At 38.4% G+C, this 20,153-nt stretch overlaps 1 protein-coding gene across 1 annotated transcript in view; it reads left to right on the top strand.

The window, feature by feature from the left end:
• CFAP221 (cilia and flagella associated protein 221) overlaps window positions 1–20,153 on the top strand; it is a 123,823-nt gene that overhangs the window by 58,212 nt on the left and 45,458 nt on the right. The window contains exons 8-12 of the mRNA XM_069067751.1: window positions 2,000–2,159; window positions 14,347–14,467; window positions 14,564–14,675; window positions 15,288–15,396; window positions 17,283–17,370. Of these exons, the coding sequence (XP_068923852.1) occupies window positions 2,000–2,159; window positions 14,347–14,467; window positions 14,564–14,675; window positions 15,288–15,396; window positions 17,283–17,370 (590 nt within the window). The remainder of the gene's footprint in view (window positions 1–1,999; window positions 2,160–14,346; window positions 14,468–14,563; window positions 14,676–15,287; window positions 15,397–17,282; window positions 17,371–20,153) is intronic.

Raw genomic sequence — 20,153 nt, 5'->3', positions numbered from 1 at the left:
GGGTATGGATGTAATGGTTGGACAGTTTGGAAATCTGTCTACTTGATCTGTTTCTGTCTTGATAATTCTGCCTGTATGCTTTGAAGTTTGGGGTGCTGACCTATTTCCCCTGAACAAGGTAAACGATATATAGACGTCTGACTGATTAAAGTAAGCTTGTTAACCCATTTTGAGTTGCTTTCCTTTAATAAAGCAGATCCAAGAACCTGTGGTAGCTGCAAACCCTGAGGATGCTTGGGGTGCTTGCTGCTAACAGAGTTAAACAATTTAGTTTCAACAAATCTTCTCCTAGGATGTTTACCAGTGTTACAGCGGGTAGTCAGATTTCTGCAAAATTCCCTGGATTCCACTTTCATTACTTGGATGTTTTGTCTCCTGGTTAGACATTCCTTCTAGGACTTACCAAGAGGGCACTGGAAACCAGTTGCTCATTTTGGATCTTTTCACGCCTGTTTGAACTCTGTTGCTACTGCTTCCTGAAATCAGTGTCTAGCTTAACTGCTTAAAATTCTGTTTCCAATGAGATTGGACATTATTTCTTCTACTTGCTTTCCCAGTAACCTATGCACTATGTAACTATGTAACTTTCCCAGTAACTATAATGCACTATGGTCCATGCCAACATACCATCTATGCTATAGGATTTTTGCTACAGTCTTTTGGTATTTTGTGCAAACTGTACATTGAAGATGTTTTCTCAACATTATATAAACTGATCTGAACTGAACACAGCCACATTGCTGTCTTCCTAGCACATTGCCGATAGTGGTTGGAGCAACCTGGTCAAAATGACTCTGGCCCCTTTTTACTTCAACTTCCATAGCATCTTGTTAATATGGGGGCACTTATCAATTTACCTTGTTCTATAGGTATTATTTTATAAATATAGAAATATTGCTGCCAGAGTCTGGGCCTATTTTTGGCATCAAAGCTTTTATGAGAGTGAAAATAAACAAGAAATAGTCTATGTATTTCTCATAAACTCCACTCTGTCAACTATAGGTATTTATATACATATTTGATTTCACCTTCTAAATTAACCTGAATAGCGTAGAGAGTCCCATATACTTAAATATATATGTATACATATATATGTATATATGTGCATGTGTATATATATGTATGTATAGAAAATATGGCTCCTCTATTCCCTGAGCAGTATCAGCTTAGAGAGAAATTTTACTCCCGCAATATCTTATGTATTTTTCTTAAGAAATATAGTTGGGGTGGCTAGGTGGCACAGTGAATAGAGCACTGGCCCTGGAGTCAGGAGGACCTGAGTTCAAATCCAGCCTCAGACACTTAGCACAAAAACTAGCCATGTGAGCTTGGGCAAGTTGCTTAAACCCAATTGGCCTCCAAAAAGCAAAAAAAAAAAAAAACATATATACATGTATATGTATATATTTTTTGGGGGGGAAGACAATCTGTGGGTAGGAGCAGCATCTTCCCATTGACCTTGTAACTGGAAAAGACTGCATCTTTAAAACTGCCAGATGGACATATTCTTATACCTACTCTCATATTCATTCTCTCTCTCCTCCCAGCTTCTCTCCCTTCCTGTTTTCCTCTTTCCCTCTCTCTCTCATATATAATGTCATTCATATATATATATATAAAATCAGGCTCAACAAAGCAATCAGTCAGTTTTTAATATTGAGATAAAATTCTATTTTATATGTATCATTAGTTTTTTCTATTTTGTTTGTTGTACTGATGCTGACATCTTGTAATTAGCTGAGGGCTTGTAGTTCTGGAAATTCATCTTAAATTCAGTAACACTAAGGCATATTATATGAGTGACATCACCAAAAAAATCTAATAAATGGTTCATGTAGCCCTTGATTAATTAAATCAATGGAAAGATGAAAAGTTTGACTTTTTCCCAAAAAGTCTGATGATGGGGATCTTTATGGCTATGTTATTTGTTTGGGCTTCTTTTATTAGAATTGACAAAAAGGAAAAATATCACCTTATAAAATATTTACTTTTTTTCTAGGAATAATTCCATCCAATGGGAAAGTGGATCTGACTATTACATTTGCACCATTTAGATACGGAACTGCACGAATAAAATTGCAACTGTGGGTTTCCGAATTTAACTCTACGCCTTATGTATGTACATTCACTGGAACATCATCTCCTCAAATGGCTATGAGGTATAAGTTCACTTGGTTGTTCTGGTGTTGATTATAGTTGTTGTTTTTAAAATTCTTGGAATATTTTTTACACATCCAAATTTTTTCTATTTTTTTTAAAGCAATCGGGGTTAAGTAACTTGCTCAAGGTTGCAAGGCCAGTTATTTTGTGTGGGTGTTAAGTATCTGAGGCTGGAACCGAACCCAGGTCTCCCGATTCTGAGGCCAGCGCTCTTACTCACTGTGCTACCTGGCCACCCCTTCTATTTTTTTTAATAGTATAGAGAGAATAGAATGCTAAACACAAACTATTTGAAAGGATGAGAGTCATAAAATATTTTTTTACAAATATAGCATTAGGTTATTTCATAATTGGACTTTTTAGCACTTTCATGTTTAAGCAGCCCTAAACCTGCCAATGTATCTAAACCAAGGCAATGAATCTGGTTAATATTGTCTGGAACTCTACCTAATGTCATTGATTGGCTAAATGAAGTAATGTGGTCACTGAGTTTCCAGGCCAGCATCTGGTGCTGAGAATTAGCAGAGGCACAGGTGGGCAAGGGTGTCTCTGTGTAAAAATATCCTATAGGCCACGGAACCTTGTGGATACAAATCAAGTTTATTGGTTTCTCTGTCCTTTTCCAACTGTTCCTCCCCATCTCTAATTCCTGTATTACTTTATCTATTGTTCTTATTGTTTCCTGTATTTCCTCCATTGGGAAGTCCTACATTCAGCCACTGCTTCTCCCCTTCAACAGATCTCCTTAGTATAAATTGGTCTTCCAGTGAAATATCCCTTCTACTTGGAATTTGCCAGGCCAATTCAGGCTATACCACCCTCACTAGGACTACTAGTCTATGACAGCTCCATAGGAGTGATATTATATTTGCTGAGCATTGTTACTGGAGGGTTTCATAATGTTCACACAAACAACAGTCATAATGACTTTATCATAAGTGATATTAAATAGAACAGTGTTAAGAAAGCATACCTATGCTTTATACCTATTTTTCAGTATGGGATTTCTTTAGACTTTTACAAATGATAATGGAAATGCTAGTCATGAAAGTACTTTAAAATAATTTAAAAAATGAAAAAAAATTGCTGTTTTTTTTAATACAGAAAAAAAGGGAGCAGCTAGGTGGCACAGTGAATAGAGCTCTGGCCCTGGAGTCAAGAGGACCCACATTCAAATCTAGCCTCAAATACTTGACACTTAACTAGCTGGACAAGTCACTTAAAATGTATACATGTGCATATATACATACATATATGCATATATACAGGTGCATATATGCACACACACATACATGGGTATATATATATGTGTGTGTGTGTGTGTGTGTGTATATAAAACTGGTTACCTGCCCAGTTCTCAAATCTATACAAATCATGAACCAAAATGTGCAGGGCCAACAGAGAACATAATACTAATGAATTTAACTATAATTGGGCAAGAAAGATAACTAGTGATTTTATATTCTTGTCATGACTTTCCCCTCAAAAATTTAAAGTATTTTCTGAGATCAAGAACCACTTTCAACTTTGTACATTGCCTAAGACATTTGGATATTGAAAGACCCAAAGTCCCATAGCTAAAAAGCAGCAGAGAGGACTCCAAATCCAATACTGTGTTTCTTGCACCATGATGCCATCTCTCTGTCATCCATGACCAATATTCCATTCATCCAAAAGAGCAGTCCTATTCCTTTTTGATTCTCTGGTTTTCCAGTTTGTACAAGCATGTGCAAGTTACTCAGGACAAAGTAAAATACTGAATTTGTTAGCTTATGCAGTACACTTTATATCTTTTGCATCTTAAAAAAAAACTTGTACATGAATTTTTTTTTTTGCTTCAATCCCTTTATTTCTATGTGATTTGGAATTCAGCTCACAAGATTTTTTTTTAAGGCAATTGGGGTTAAGTAACTTGCTCAAGGTTACACGGCCAGGTGTTTCTGGGTGGGTGTTAAGTGTCTGAGCCTGGATTCAATCCCCCAGGTCACCCCGATATTGGAGCCAGTACTCTTACTTGCTGTGCTACCTGGCCGCCCCTCACAAGATTTTTTGACATGTATTTTTTAAGTCTTTGTATTCTTGGACACCCCTCTCTATTTTTGTGCCATTATTCTTCCATCATTTTCCTGTCTGTCTTGTTATTTCTCAGTCTCTTTTGCTAACCATGGGTATCTCCAAAGTCTCTATTCTGACCCTTCATCTCTTTTCATTCTGCATTACCACAATTGCTGACCATATCAACTTCCATGGGTCAGTTATTATTCCTGTGTAGATGTCCAGCCTTAGTCTCCCTTCTGAATTATAGCCTTGTATCACCAAATGCAGGACTTCTCAAACTAGAAATTCTAAGCATATCCTGTGTATATATCTAAAACTCAATATGTCCAAAACAGACGTTCGTTATCTTTTTTTTCTCAAATACCCCCACTTTCTGAATTTTCCTATTATTGTTGAGAGAGTTCCACCACCTTCGTGGTTATACAGATTTGCAACTTTGAAATTCTCATCTACTCACTCTCACCTCACATCAATATGAATTCATATTGATTCATAGGTGAATTCATTGCCAAATCATTTCATTTTTAACTTCACGACTTCTCTCTGGTGTGTCGATGTTGCTTACTCACACACCAACCACCCTCATTCAGGTCTTCATCATCTGTCTCCTGGACCATTGTAGTAGCCCCATAATTATTTTTTCTGCTTCGTGTCTCTCCTTACTCCAACACATCCTCCACTGAGCTGCCAATGATTTTCCAAGACATAAATCTAATCACAACATCCCTCCATTAAATAAATTCTAGTGGCTTCTTATCTCCTCTTTCTTGTTATTGTTCAGTAATTTTTCAGTCATGTTCTACTATTTGTGATCCCATTTGAGGTTTTCTTGGCAAAGATACTGGGGTGGTTTACCATTTCTTTCTCCAGCTCACTTTGCAGATGAAGAAACTGAGGCAAACAGGGTTAAGTGGCTTAGCCAGGTCACACCACAAGTAATGTCTGGCTAGGCTGACTTATTTGCTATTCCTTAAATGCAATGCTCCAATTCCTGTCTTCATGCCATTGATTGACTTTCCCTATGCCTTGAGTACTCTCTATCCTCACCTCCACTTCTATGTTTTCTCAGCTTCCTTCAAGGCTCACCTAAGATCTCATCTTTGGCAAGAGACCCTTTACCAGCTACCCCCGATGTTACCTTCTACTGTGTAGTAGTAGATTACCCTCTACCATGTGTATATCTGTTATGCAGCTAATTATTTACTTGTTTTTTTGTCTCATTAGAATGTGAGTCCCTTGAAAGTGGAAATTATTTTTGCATTTCTTGTATTTTCAGCACTTAGCACATGCCTGGAACATAGTAAGTCCTTAGTAAACTCTTGCTGACTTGACTTTTTAATCACGTTGGATACTAAATATCCCTTTGATGAACAATCGATTTTTCCCTCAAGTCTAACCTTGATTATATAGTCCATAGGTTTTTATTGAAATTTAAATCAGGTAAGTTTCCAGACTACTGAAACACGTTTAGAAATTAGTTTGGATAAGTTTCCAAACCTTTCATGATATGTGACCTGGTACAAAGGCATGTTTCAATATTCTGTCTCCATTTGGAAATTTGTGTAATCTGGAACACTTCTGCTTCTTGGTATATCACTATATTGATTAGAGTTCATCATTCCATCAATCACAATTGGACTTCCAGGCACATCAGAAGCAAAAAATCCCCCAAACATTTTTGAGTAGGTATCTTAGAACTCACATAGAAATAAGAACCATATAAACTATATCAAAGGATTCCTCATATTAACTTAAAAAAACACAAATTAACATTATGTATGTTTTATTTTTTAAAATTTATATTGTTAAATATTTGCCAATTACATTTTAATCTGGTTCCAGCCATCCTCGGGAGTGTTACTAGCTCCATTCCCAGGAAGCGTTTTTGAACCACTGTCTTACAATCTGAGGAAGATGCCAAGATCTTGCAGGCTCACCTAGATTTCTTCTGACAACAGTTTTGGTATAACCTTGAATGAAAAAGTGAGTTTTGTCAGCAAAAAAAAAATTATCTTTTTCCACTCTTTCAGTCTTTGTATTTACTTGACTATGACAGTATTTTTTCTTAATAGCAATGTTTATCAGTCAGTCAGTCAATTGGCTTTTATTAAGTCCTTACTATGTGCCAGGCAATGTGCTAAACAACTAGGAATATACAAGTAGAATATACAAGTAGAAGGAAAGACAAACCTCAAAGAGCTTACTTTCTGGTGGGGGAAGATAATGAATAAAGGGAAGCAGTAAAGGGGTGGGGATACCTGGGCATGGTAGAGGACATGGTTGTCCTGGGTGCCTTCCTTAAATGGAGGGTTCTGGCAGGAACAATCCCATCAGAGGGAGGGGTTGCGGAGGTGGAAAGTTCTTCCAGTGAGTAAATGCCAGGACTGGAGAGAGACCTAATGATGAAGAGCAAGGGCATATTGGGACTTCTCAATGGTAGCAGAAGTCTGGAGGACAACCCAGAGAGGAATGGTTAGCATTTTCCCCATTGGTTTGCTTGCTCTTCTCATTTCAAGAAGCTTATGCTGCACAATAGAGGAATCGGTAACTACTATCCCAGCAGCCAGGTGTCTCTGGTCTTTGCTTGTTTTCTTTTTGAGGATTAATCAAGCTATTCTGAAATAATATCTTGTTGGTTTGTGGCATTATTTTTCATTTATGACTGAACTGTCTTTGAAAAACCTAATCGAATCCTTTAAAATCTCTTCTCCAAAAATCTAGACTTTCCTCTCTTCTGTCATAAATGGCACTTACCCCCAAAAGTATCCATCATTTCCACCCCCATCAAGTAATTTTGGTTATTTCAGAATCACATTTTTCAGATTCAGAATAGCATTTTCCTCTTCTAGCTCCTCTGTCTTTTAAAGAATAAAATTATCATTAGACCAAACCAAAAAATTAACCATACTGTTTTGACAGAGATAGAGCTTCAGCAGATGTTGGGATGATTGAAACTCCTAATTGCTATATCATATCCCCACCTCAGACTTGTAATCTGTTTCCTGAAGTCCTCATCTGTTTCCTCTTTTTGTCCAGGTGGTCTATAATTCTACACACCTATATCATTGTCAGTCTTCCATCAGAGACTGCTTATATGATAGTGGACATTTCTCTCTGCTGGATTAGATTAGATGACTGTTGAGGTCCCTTCCAATTCTAAAATTCTATTGATCTTCATTCAAATGTCTTCTGTCATGTTTTCAATTTTGGTTCCTAGATTTCCTCACATGTATATTTCTTCTTGATATGCAATTCTACTCTGTTTCCTTTTTGAGCCATATTCCAGTCCTGGGATTTTCATCTCACTAAGTCTTAATGACTTATGAGGCCGAAATTACCTCCTTTCATTAGGACTGTGCATTTGTGTACAGATATTTGAGACCATGGGTTAACTAATGGCTACTTTTCCTAGATTTTGTCTTCTGTGATTTTTTTAGGGCCTATTAACAATTTTCTCCTTTTAACTTTTGTATTCAACTTGATGGAAGTTTGTAGGTAAGCTGCATTCCCTCTTTTTCCTTTTCAGCTTAAAGCCCTTTTGATTAAATTTGTCAGATTCAGCAAATGTATTTCTACCAGCCCTTGTTAGGTACAATCCATTCTTGGTTAGCAGACTGTCATTTCTATATTTAAAGCAATGGCTAAGAAATCTAAGTCCTCTTTTCAGACATCATTTTCTGTGAACCAATGTTGAGAACCAGCTGTTCCTTTCAAAAAAATGTGTCTTTCTCTTCTGACATCTTGCCTTTTCTTTTTTTTTCCCAAATGCTTTATTAACTTCTGGTTTACATCATTCATTTCTGCCAGGTTTTGAGTTACAAATTTTCTCCCCCTTTTTCCTCTACCCACTACCCCAAAATAGCTGTCCCACATCCCCTCCTCCAACCTGCTCTCTCCCGTATCTTCTCTCATACCCCCTTCAACTTTTCCAGTAGGGTATGGTGGATCTCTATGCCGCAGTGCCTATATATCTTTTTTTCCCAATTACATGTAAAATAGTATTAATAATAGAATATATATATATATTTTTTAAACATTTGATTTTAAAACTTTGAATTCCAGATTCATTCCCTTCCTCCCTTCTCACCCACCCTTACTGGGAAGATAAGCAATTATAGGTTGTACATATATAGCTATGCAAAACATTGCTATAGTAGATATATTGTAAAAGACTGACCATATTTCCCTCCCTTCTATCCCACCTCCCACTTGTTCTGTTCTCTACTTTGATCCTGTCCTTTTTCAAAAGTGGGTGCTTCCAACTTCCCTCCCTCCCAGCCTGCCCTCCCTTCCATCATCTCCCCTCACATCCCCTTCCCCCCTACTCTCCTGTAGTATGAGATACCCTAGTTAGTGTGTATATCATTCCCTCCCTGAGCCAAATTCAATGAGAATAAGGTTGACCCATCGTAATGGGAATGTAAATTTTTAAGATCTTCCCTGTCCCTGGGCTAAAGCGCACCTGGAGCTTGTTTTTCAGTAGATACTTTTTGATTGGCCAGTGGGTCCAAAAGGTTGTTACATTCTCTGAGCCAGGAGAAGTCTATATAAACCCTGATTTGAGGCTCTGTTTTGGGGCTCACTTTGAGAAATGTTCTGTGATTTGATCTGGATTCTGGGAAGCCATTGTTGAGAGCCCCACCTCGGCTTTGAAAAACCCAGATGTTGATTCGGTATGGATGTAATGGTTGGACAGTTTGGAAATCTGTTGACTTGATCTGTTTCTCTGTCTTGATAATTCTGTCTATATACTTTGAAGTTCGGGGTGCTGACCTTTTTCCCCTGAACTAAGTAAATGATACATATTTGACTGATTAAAGTAAGCATGTTAACCCATTTTGAGTTGCTTTCCTTTAACAAAGCAGATCCAAGAACCTGTGTTGGCAGCAAACCCTGGGGACGCTTGGGGTGCTTGCCGCTACACCCATTCCCTTTTGTCTTTCTGTTCTTTCCCTCCATTGTAACCATTTTCCCTTGCCTCTTCTATATGAGATAGTTTACCCCATTCTGTCTCTCCCCATCTCCTCTCATTATATTCCCATCACCTCTTAATTTGACCTTTTAAGTATCATCCCTTCCTATTAAATTGGTCCTGTGTCCTCTATCTATGTATACCTGTAAACATATATATATATATATATATATATGTATGTATATATATATATACACATTCACATATGTATTCATATGCCCATATGTCCTTCTATATAGACATATGTGTGTGTGTATGTGTATTCCCTTCAACTATTTTCATACTGAGAAAACTTTATCAGTTACAATTATTGTTTTTCCATGTAGGAATGTAAATAGTTCAACTCTGATAAGTTCCTTATGATTTGTTTTCCCTCTTTACCTTCTCATGCTTCTCTTGCTTCTTGTATCTGAATGTCAAATTTTCTATTCAGCTCTGTTTTTTTTTTTCATAAAAAAATACTTGAAAGTCATTTATTCTACTGAATGACCATATTTTCCCCTGAAACATGATACTCAGTTTTGCTGGGTAGGTGATTCTTGGTTTTAATCCTAGCTTCTTTGACCTCCAGAATATCATATTCCAACCTTTCTATCCCTCAATGTAGAAGCTACCAGATCCTATGTCATCCTGATTGTGTTTCCACTATATTCAAATTGTTTCTTGCTGGCTGCTTGTCATATTCTCTCCTTAATCTGGGAATTCCAGAACCTGGCTATAATGTTCCTAGGAGTTTTCTTTTTGGGATCTTTTTCAGGAGGTGATCGGTGGATTCTTTCAACCTCTATTTTGCCCTCTGGTTCTAAAACATCAGGGCAGGTTTCCTTAAGAATTTCTTGGAGGATGATTTCTAGGTTCTTTCTTTGATCATGGCTTTCAGGTGTTCCAATAATTTTTAAATTATCTCTCCTGGATCTATTTTCCAGGTCAGTGGTTTACCCCATGAGATATTTCACATTGCCTTCTATTCTTTCATTTGTTTAGATCTGTTTAACAGCATCTTGATTTCTAATAAAGTCACTAGCTTCCATTTCCTCCAATCTAATTCTGAAGGAATGATTCTCCTCACTGAGCTTTTGAGATTCTTTTTCTATCTGGCAAATTTAACTTTTTAAGGAATTCTTCTCCTCATTGCCTTTTTGAGCCTCTTTTGCCATTTGAGTTAGTCTATTTTTTAAGGTGTTATTTTCCTCAGTCAGGCTGTTGACTCTCATTTAATAATTTTCTTGCATTGTTCTCATTTCTCTTCCCAATTTTTCCTCCACTTCTATTATTTGCTTCTTAAGGTCCTCTATGGCTTGTAACCAGCTTGCATTTTTCTTTGAAGCTTTTGGTGCAGGAGTTCTGACTTCACTGTCTTCCTCTTGTTCCATGCTTTAATCTTTTTTGTTGCTAAAATAGGAGTGTAAAGTTGGGTTACTCTGTATATTTTGCTTCTTTTGCCTGCTCATGTTACCACTCAATCACTTGACCCTGGGCTTTTTGCCACAGTAGTATTCTGCCACCAAACAGGGGAGCTTCATCCCAAACACTGGGGTTTTCTCAGCTGCTGAAGGTGATGCCCTCTCTGAAGCTTCCACATGCTCTGGCAAGCTGGTCGCACACCCCAGAACCTCCACCCTGGATTGCAATCCAGATCCAGGCAGGTTAAAGCAAGAGTGATTACCCCTCAGACTGGTTGCTTGGTCCCCCTACACTCTGCAGGCCAGGAGCTAAAGCTGCCACGTGGGGGCAGCTTCAGAGGCTTCTCACCTCGGGGGCAAAGGCCAACCACACTCCCAACTACTGGATCCCAAAGTCCACACTGCACTGACCTCTCACTTTGTCCTTAGCATCTATGTGTTGAAAATTCTGTAAATGGCCACAGCTGCTGGTGATCTGAAGTCCCTTCAGCCAGTGGTTGGTCAGACCTGCCCTTGGGCTAAAACCTCAGGCTCTTGAGTGGCTGGGGTGGGCTCCCATAGCGCTGTGCCGGCCAATTCCTGCTGGCCTGTCATGCTGTCCTTAGCAGGAGGTTAGCTTCTCTGTGTCATTTTGTGGGTTCTGTAGCCCCAAAGTTTGTTCAGAGTCCCCTTTTACATGGATTGGGGGAGGTGGAAGCCTGAGCCCCATAGAAGTCCTGTTTCTACTCCACTATCTTGACTCTGCCCCCCGCCCTTCTCCCCCATCTTGCCTTTTCTTAAAAGCATGATGAAAATGCCGTCTTTATTCCTAAAATCTCCAGTTTCTGGGTTGTTGGGTTTTTTAAAAAATCTCCACCCTTAAAAATCCTTAGTAATGCTTTCAAGATTATTTTAACATCAAATAAAAAGTCTCACTTGGCTTTTAAAGTCCTTAATAACATAACCCTTTCCTACACTTTACTTCTTAGAATTTACTCCCCTTCATGTACTTTACAATCCAGTGACACTACTCTCCTTGATATTCTCATACAAGATGCTCCACCTTCTCACTCCATGCCTTTCTATTGGTTCACCCATGCCCAGAATACTTTCCCACTTCATCTTCACTTTATGGTTTCCTTCAAGTCTCAGCTAATATCTCTTTTACAAGAAGACTTTCCTGGTCTCCATTTATGCTATTGTCTTTCCTCTGAAATTGACTGTAATTCATTCTATGTAGAGCTCATTTTTGCATAGTTGTTTGTATTTTAGTCTTACCCCCATTAGATTTTGAACTCCTTGAGGTGAAAAGACTGGGTTTTGGTTTTGGTTTTTTTTTTTTTGGCCATTTTTTGTATCCCCAGAACTTCGCACAGTGCCTGGCATATATGGCAAGTACTGCTCATTAGATTCTTGTTCACTTCTCTCAACTTTTTGCCGATATCATTTGTGCTCATATGAGTTACTGGTAATATGTAGTAATCATCAGGTCTGACAATTCTTGGGAGAGTCTCCAAAATATATTGAATACATACCCGGGCAAGTCTGTAGATTTCTCATTATTATTAGGTCCACAAATCATTGCCACTGTACCTCTCAACAAGGAGTCACAAGCTGACACTACTTGTTTCTTTCATTTGACCTGTAACAAATTATTTCTTATTTGATATGCGCTACAGATCCATAGCTACATTCCTTGAAAGACAGACAGCTTTTTCCCTCCTCAGACAGTCAAGGTCTCTCCTCTTTGGGGAAAAAATCCAAAATGTTTTGTATTACACAGGCCTATATTCCCTGCTACCTTTTTAGAAACTTTTCTTCTTTGTTTTTATGTTTAAACCTTTCTTCTATTTTTTTCATTTTCTTCTCTGATAATTTGTAGACAGGTTCTCTTAAAACCCCCTTACATATTATCCTAACTATGAGACAAGTCTTCATTTTGAGCATAGATAACAGTTACTTGGCTAAAGCAGACTTTATACAAACATTTTTCCAATTATCCATGACTTTTCCCTGTCCCCTTCCAACTTAGTCCTATTAATTGGACCATAATATCATTTGCATACATTTCCTCCTTTCTACTACTGTAGCTACCACCCATTTTAGTCCCTCATTAGTTTTCATCTGCCCTGAACCACATTCCAGCCTCTCCCCTTTCTAATCTGTCCACCCTGCCAGTCATCACAGTCTTTGGAAGGCACAGATCTGATCACAGCTTCCACACAAGAGTCTCAAATAAAATATTCTGGCATTCAAAGCCCTCTGTAATTTGACTCTTTCCCACCTTTCTAGACTTCTTTCATGTTACACTTTTTTCTAAAGTCAAGCCAAACTAGATTACTCACTGGGTAAAAACACATCCTTTCTTGCCTGGGTACTTTTGTGCATACTATTCAACTTGCTGAGAACAGGCTGCCTTTACTCATTCAAGGCCCAGTTCGCTACTACCTAGTCTACCATACCTTCCTCAACTCCCCCAGATAGAATTGATGTTGTTTCTTAAAATGATATTTTTTTAAAATTGGCTACCAGCAATGATTTATATGTAAGGAATAGTATAAAAGCTATAGAGTTTACAAATAAACGGAAAATAAGGTGGGCTGATCCTGTAGTGGGGAAGAAGCAAATATATAGGCAACCTGAAGATTCTAAAAGACCAAGAATAGAGTCTCTAACTTATTGTGTATGTCTTCTATGGAAGATTTTTTGGAGGGCATTTGGGGTTAAGTGACTTTCCCAGGGTCACACGGCTAGTTTTTGTGTTAAGTGTCTGAGGTCGGATTTGAACTCAGGTCCTCCTGACTCTAGGGCCGGTTCTCTATTCACTGAGCCACCTAGCTGCCCCTCTGTGGTGACTTTTTTTTTCATGGCTTAATTTTTTTCATCTTTAAAATGAGAGTGATGGATAAGATGACCTTTTACTTCTTTTCTAATGTTAGTAACATGTGATTTTATGCTTCTTGCTTTACTGCATTTCCTCCTTTGAAGAAGCTCTAGGATACAAAAATAAATAAAGTTTTGGGATGCCCTTGTTCCAAGGAAGAACAGACTGCTGCCATCCCATGGCCCTACCATGTTCCCCTTGCATCAGTGAAATGCATCAGTGACATACCAGTGCATGATTTATACTTAGAGCTCCATAATTTTCCCCCAAATCAGTGAAAACCAATTCCAATATCAGTGAAACAACTTCTTTGTAGGATTTACTAGAAGAGTTTTGACCCTGTGAAAGATATTTGCACACTTTTGTACTGATTGACATTTCTGAATAGAATCTGTTCCCTCCACACCCCAGAATAAACAAGGCCCAATGGTTCTCTCAACAAGGGTCCTTAGAGGTTTTGCAATTACAGATTATTGTTCAGTATTCATAATATATCTCTTTCATAAGATTCCCTCTCAGCAGTGTGGTGGGCAGTGATTTCTATGTACTGGTGAAATGAATGAATACAAGCTCTTAAGATAAAAATGTAATCTCTTTAACTTTCAAAACATCAGTTTAGACATTTATTATGTAAACTATTTCCTAGCAAATTGCTTTATTTTGTTTACTTTTTTTTTCTTTAAGGATATGAAAACAATTTTTTGATGTATATAGATAGAATGGAAAGTGTTGATTTTAGTAAGTGGCAAATAGACTGAAATGTTTTCTTAATGGTTTTTTTTTCAGTTTAGTTGTAGGAATTAGTATTGTACTAGGTCTGGAAGGTCATCAGGAAGAAGCACTCTTGGATTTTTTTTTTAGTAACGTACTATCTATTTTCTGAATCACAGGCTAGAAGATTTTCAGAAATTAAATGACCTCTCCAAGAAAATTCAAGTTCCTCCTGAAAAGACATACATAATTATAGCTAAGGAAAAACCACCTGAAAAAGTCAAATCTCCAGAAATTAAGGTAAAATAGCAGTTACTCCAAAATGCCCTTTTTAATTATCAAAAGGGATAATATAAGTAAGTTAAATTTTTTTTTACCATTTACTTTGTCTTATAGGAAATTGAATACAAAGACTTGAGGTTTCCAGTAAATTTATCCAATCCTTTTGCTGTGGCAAGCGTTTTAAACCAGGAAGCAGGAAAATTGAAGATTAAGGAATTAAGAGAAGGTAACTCAGTTATTCTCACAGAATTTAATCTCTCTGAGAAAGGTGAACGAATGACTACTTATCCCACCCATGATGTATGCAAACAAACTTGGTTGTTACCATGTTTCCCCGATAATAAGACCTATCCCAAAAATAAGCCCTCCCCTTACTGTGTAAGATTCCTCTAAAATAAGCCCTCCCCCGAAAATAAGCCCTATTGAGATTGCTACTGTAGTGAAGGTGATCCCCTGCACTACACGCTACATTACGGTACCCTCTGTATGCACCATCCCCCCCCGGGTGAAACGCACGCAGTGCTCCGAGCTGCATCCAATCAGAGCTGTAGCAGTGAGCGTGTCATCCTGTTCTTTATTGAATTCATTATTGAATAAAGGTACATTTTTTTGTTCACATTTACCTGTTTATTAAAATTGCTGTCAATGTTCATTAAAATAAGCCCTCCCCTGAAAATAAGCCCTCTGGTGTTTTTCTGTCCAAAAAAATTTATAAGACAGTGTCTTATTATCGGGGAAACACGGTAGCAGTTTTCTTTTTGCCATGAACATGTGTTTCCCTTTTGCAAATAATTCTCATTTGATTACTGGCATAATAATTGTTTGATACCATCTGCAGTTTTGCACCATGGGGATGAATTATCCAAAACAAGATCAATGAAAGAAGCTCTGTTTTTACAGAAAGTCAGATGGGATGCTGTTGAAGAAGCAGAAAACCATCTTAAGTGGTAAATGTTAATCATATGTTTTGATCACTTCATGATCATTTTTAGGTGATCACATGTATATCTGAATCACAATAAGATGCAATGAGGGTTGCCCTATTTTATTTCTCAGCATAAATTTAATTATTCTGTTCCATATCTCTCCCCATTTTTTTACCCTTTGACTTCAGAGTACTTAGTTCATTCAGAATAAATCAATGTATGCCAAATTGAGTTGTATGAGAAATATGAACAAAATGGTAGCATAACTTGGTTGGGAGATGTAAGGCAGCTGGCCTGAACATGACCACATTGGGGTCCAGAGCTACTGCAGCTGGCATTACCTCACTAACCCTCTCTCTACGTGAACTAGGTCCTCATTCACACATGCCCCAAAGGTATTATGTCCCTGGCCCACACTATACCCTGGTTGCCTGCTACCTTATCTTAGAGTGCCTAGGGATTTGAGGCCAGGGCCTCTTTAGAAATGTGTGAGCTATGTGCAGCTCCTTCAATTTGATTTAGGCGTTACTTCCAAGTTATACTTTGTCGGCAGTGGCAAAATTTGTATGAAAAGCCTACTTTTACTGGATTAGTGCAAGTACATGTCTAGGGGAGGGGGGTTTGGGTATATTATGACTAGGTAGGGCAGTGGTTAGAAACCAGTTTGACCTGGACCCAGGAAGATCTGAGCTCAAATCCAGCCTCAGACACTTATAGCTGTGTGACCCTGGGCAAGTCACTTAACCACTGTTTGTCTCAAGTTTCCTCATCTGTAAAATGGGGATAAAAACAGCACCTACTTCCCAGGATAATTATGAGAACCAAACGAGATAATAATTGCAAAGTGTTTTTAGCACAGTACCTGGCACATAGTAAATGCTGTATAAATGTTATTATTTTAATAATAAAAGCTATAATTATGAAGCTAAAGAGTAACATTAGAAACTTTTTGTGTGTGTTTTTTGTTTTTTTTTTTGAAACTCTTTAATAGAATTAAATAGGCAGTCACCATACAAGAAATGCCCCTCAGTATTTGAGTATTCCTTTGAGTATTCCTTTGCTTTCTAATATCCCAGGCAGATAAGAACCAATTGTAGAAGTATACATCATCTAGTTGAGGGATGGGGAACCTGCAGCCTTGAGGTCACTCTAGGTCCTCTAGGTCCCAAAATGCAGCCCTTTGACTGAATCCAGACTTCACAGAACAAATCCCCTTAATAAAAGAATTTGTTCTGTAAAACTTGGACTCAGTCAAAAGGCCACATCCAAGGACCTAGAAGGCCACATGTGGCCTCTAAACCACAGGTTCCCCACCCCAGATTTAGTTGAACCCCCTAATCACATGGACAGGGCAGCTGAGGTCCAGAGAGGTTAAGTTGCTTGCCCAGAGCTAATTCACCATAACTAGTTATTGCCAAAGACAGGACTGGTCCCCAGGGCTCCCGACTCTCAGGCTGGGATTCTTCCTACTTGGACACTGTCTCTCTCTAATCAATTGCACTAGTTATATCCATCACAGTCAGGAAAAAAACCTTCATCCTGAACCAAAAATCACTTCAGTTTAAGCTTTTGTTGCCTTGTTCTTTTCTACAGAACCCCTGGTGTCTTAAGCAGGAACCTGTGAGATAACAGAAGACAGTTATTGAAGAGCTATCAGCCACAGATGGCTCTTTTTTAGGCAAGACAAGCCTGCTGTTCCCCTCAGTCTGTCTTACCTTTTAGTGTATTCACTTCTGTGACTGATGAAATCTCCCCAAGTTCTGTATTTATTGGGGAGTCTCTCCTATATAATTTCTCTAGCTGGGGATTATAGATATGAAGTTTTAAATTTAAAATGTGACTATCTTTCAATTAATGGTGTTTAGGAACTTCCTTTTAAGGACAGAATCTTTTGCACCTCATTACAGGCAGGTGCGCCTTGGGAGAGAGCGCATCACTCAGAGATATAAAAAAGAACATCAGGAAGAAGTGAAAAGATTTTGGGACCACTATCAGGTCAGAATTTCTGGTAATTTAATATGAAAAATAGGCATTAAAGAAGATGAGTACATTTGTCAGATATATGTGTTTTATTCAAAAGTTTACTTCTTAACTAGATTTGAGGTCCATGTCATGTGAACCAATAGATTTTTTTGTCCTCCCTCCTTTTTATTCAAAGGTATAAAAACATACCATATACTTGCCTGAATTTCAAAGTCTTTCTCTAAGTGAAGAAAGAATTCATTCATGTTGGATTCACCCACAAGTTTTTTTTTAAAGTTTCAGTTTTTACATTCTCTGAGTATTATTTTGAAAATAAAATTTCAAACATTCCCTACAGTAATATCATAATTACTAACTCTTCTCTGACATATTGTTAGCATCAATTTTATAGGCAAGGTAAACCAGCTGGTACTGCACCCTGGAGATGAGATAAAGGCTTCCACCCACATCTGGTATAGGGAAAGAGCACACATTTCCCCTAACTTTGCAGTGCTCTAAGTCCTCTTGTCAGAATGTGTGGTGTTCATTGTGCAGCATGTGGGAAGCTGAGGGAATGATGCACAAGTAAGCCTCAAATAAAAGCCATTTGAGGCTTGGCTGTAATTATTAGATGTTTCCCTTTACCTCCTTCAGAAATACAGTTGACCCTTCCATAAGGTGGGGCCATCTCCAGTCATCCTGATGAATATCCCAGATGGCTCTGGAGGAGAAAGTGAGCCTGGTGACTTTGCATGGCTGTCCCTCATTCAAATACAGTTCAATTGCATGTCATGGCATCACCATATCCCTTCCACATCACAGGGCTTAGGGGCACAGTGCCCCTGTGATCTAGAAAATCCATGTAAATTTTTTTGACCCTGCCTTCATACCAGATAAGAAGTTTGAATTTTTTTTGTCTTTTGTGGGGTGTTCACAGAAACTTTACTGAAAATTGGGGTTGATAATATATAATACTACACATATATTTAATGCATTTTTGAGTTTCTAAACTTTTTGTATCACCTGTTGGCCTTTGTGTATCATCTGCTGCTTCCACAAAACTCCCAAAACATTTCCATTTAATTTCTTATGTTAACCCACGATATATCAAAACCACAATGGGGAAAGTCACGATGTGGAAAGGATAACTCGTGGCCAAGAACTTGTGGCATGTCAGTATTCTTCTGGATGTCCTGCATGGTCTGTGATTGGATCCTGTATTACCCTAAACACAGGGCAGGGTAAAGCTGAGAGGAATATAAGTAGTGAAAATGTGTCTTGCAGATTTGGCCCAAGAGCTGCCCATCTGATCTTCTATAACTAAACTCTGTCCCTCATCCCTGGGAAGGAAGTCCTAGGAGTTGACGTATTATCAGGCATGTAACTGAAGATGATGAAAAGGAAACAGTTTGCTCTGCTAAGTTTGTCCTCTATTTTTGTTATAACATCTAAGCTGTTGCCATCAAGATTTAGCTAATAGGGGTGGCTAGGTGGCGCAGTGAGTAGAGCACTGGCCCTGGAGTCAGGAGGACCTGAGTTCAAATCCGACCCCAGACACTTAACACAAAAAACTAGCAATGTGGCCTTGGGCAAGTCACTTAACCCCAATTGCCCTCCAAAATGCAAAAAAAAAATTAGCTAATAAACATTATTGTATTTATGTTGAATTCTAAAGTGCTTAGTAATGTGTTAAGAATTTATTAACTAAAATACGTCAATATCCCCTTCTTTTTATTCTAGTCCCCTTAAAGAAGAATCTCTTATCTACCAAAAAAAATGTTAATCTGAGAAATTAGAATTTTTTGTTTCAAATCCAGAGTTTCCAAGTGCTGCCTTCTGAAGTCTGCCTTGCAATACAGTCTGGGGTGATACCACTTTCTAGTTCTTCAGTGTGGTTGAAAAGGACAATTAGAAAAACAGAGTAAATCCTGTCCCTGGATGACAAACCAAAACTTTTCTCCTAACAATATGCTTAAAGGAGGATTATTTTGGCACCTGTGTGGTGGATAATGGATGGAAGAGAAGAGAGGCTAGCAGGGGTGGGGAACCTGCCGTCTCAAGGCCACATGTGGCCCTCTAGGTCCTCAAGTGCAGCCTTTTGACTGAATCCAAACTTCACAGAACAAATCCCCTTAATAAAAGAATTTGTTCTGTAAAACTTGGACTCAGTCAAAAGGCCACACCCAAGGACTAGAAGTCCACATGTGACCTTGAGATGGCAGGTTCCCCACCCTTGGAGAGGCAGGTGATCCAAGAAAGAAACTAGTATAGTAATCCAGGTGAGAAATTATGGCAGGTGGTTGTGTGAGTGAAGAGAAGGGGATGAATATTAGATATCTTGTGGATATAGAATTTGCCAGACTTTGCAATGGATTAAATATGAGGAGTGAAGACAAGGGAAAAGTACAGGTGCAAACCTGAGTGATTGGGAGGATGGTGGAGGCCTTAGAAGAAGCAAGGAAGTTAGGAAGAAAATTGGGGAATGATGAATTTTTTTTTGAACATATTAAGTTGAAATGCCTGTCTGGCATATGGATGAATAGGGGAAAACTCTCCACAGTAAGGAGGCAGGGTCTAGTATTCAGTGAGAAAAGAAAGGACAAGATACAGAGGAGGGAAACCTATGGCCTCGAGCCCACATGTGGCCTTCTAGATCCTTGGGGGCAGCCTTTTGACTGAGTCCAAGTTTTACAGAACCAATCCTTTTATTAAGAGGATTTGTTTTATGAAGTTTGGATTCCGTCAAAGGGCTACATTTGAGGACCTAGAGGGCCACATATGACCTCGAGGTCATAGATTCCCCACTCCTGGACAAA

Source organism: Petaurus breviceps, unplaced genomic scaffold (assembly GCF_028583685.1).
Source record: "Petaurus breviceps papuanus isolate PSGF00001 unplaced genomic scaffold, PetGlider_PUasm1.0 90752, whole genome shotgun sequence".
NCBI lineage: Eukaryota > Metazoa > Chordata > Mammalia > Diprotodontia > Petauridae > Petaurus > Petaurus breviceps.
The sequence above is the reverse complement of the archived record's forward strand: the minus strand, read 5'-3'. Positions and strand labels throughout refer to the sequence as shown.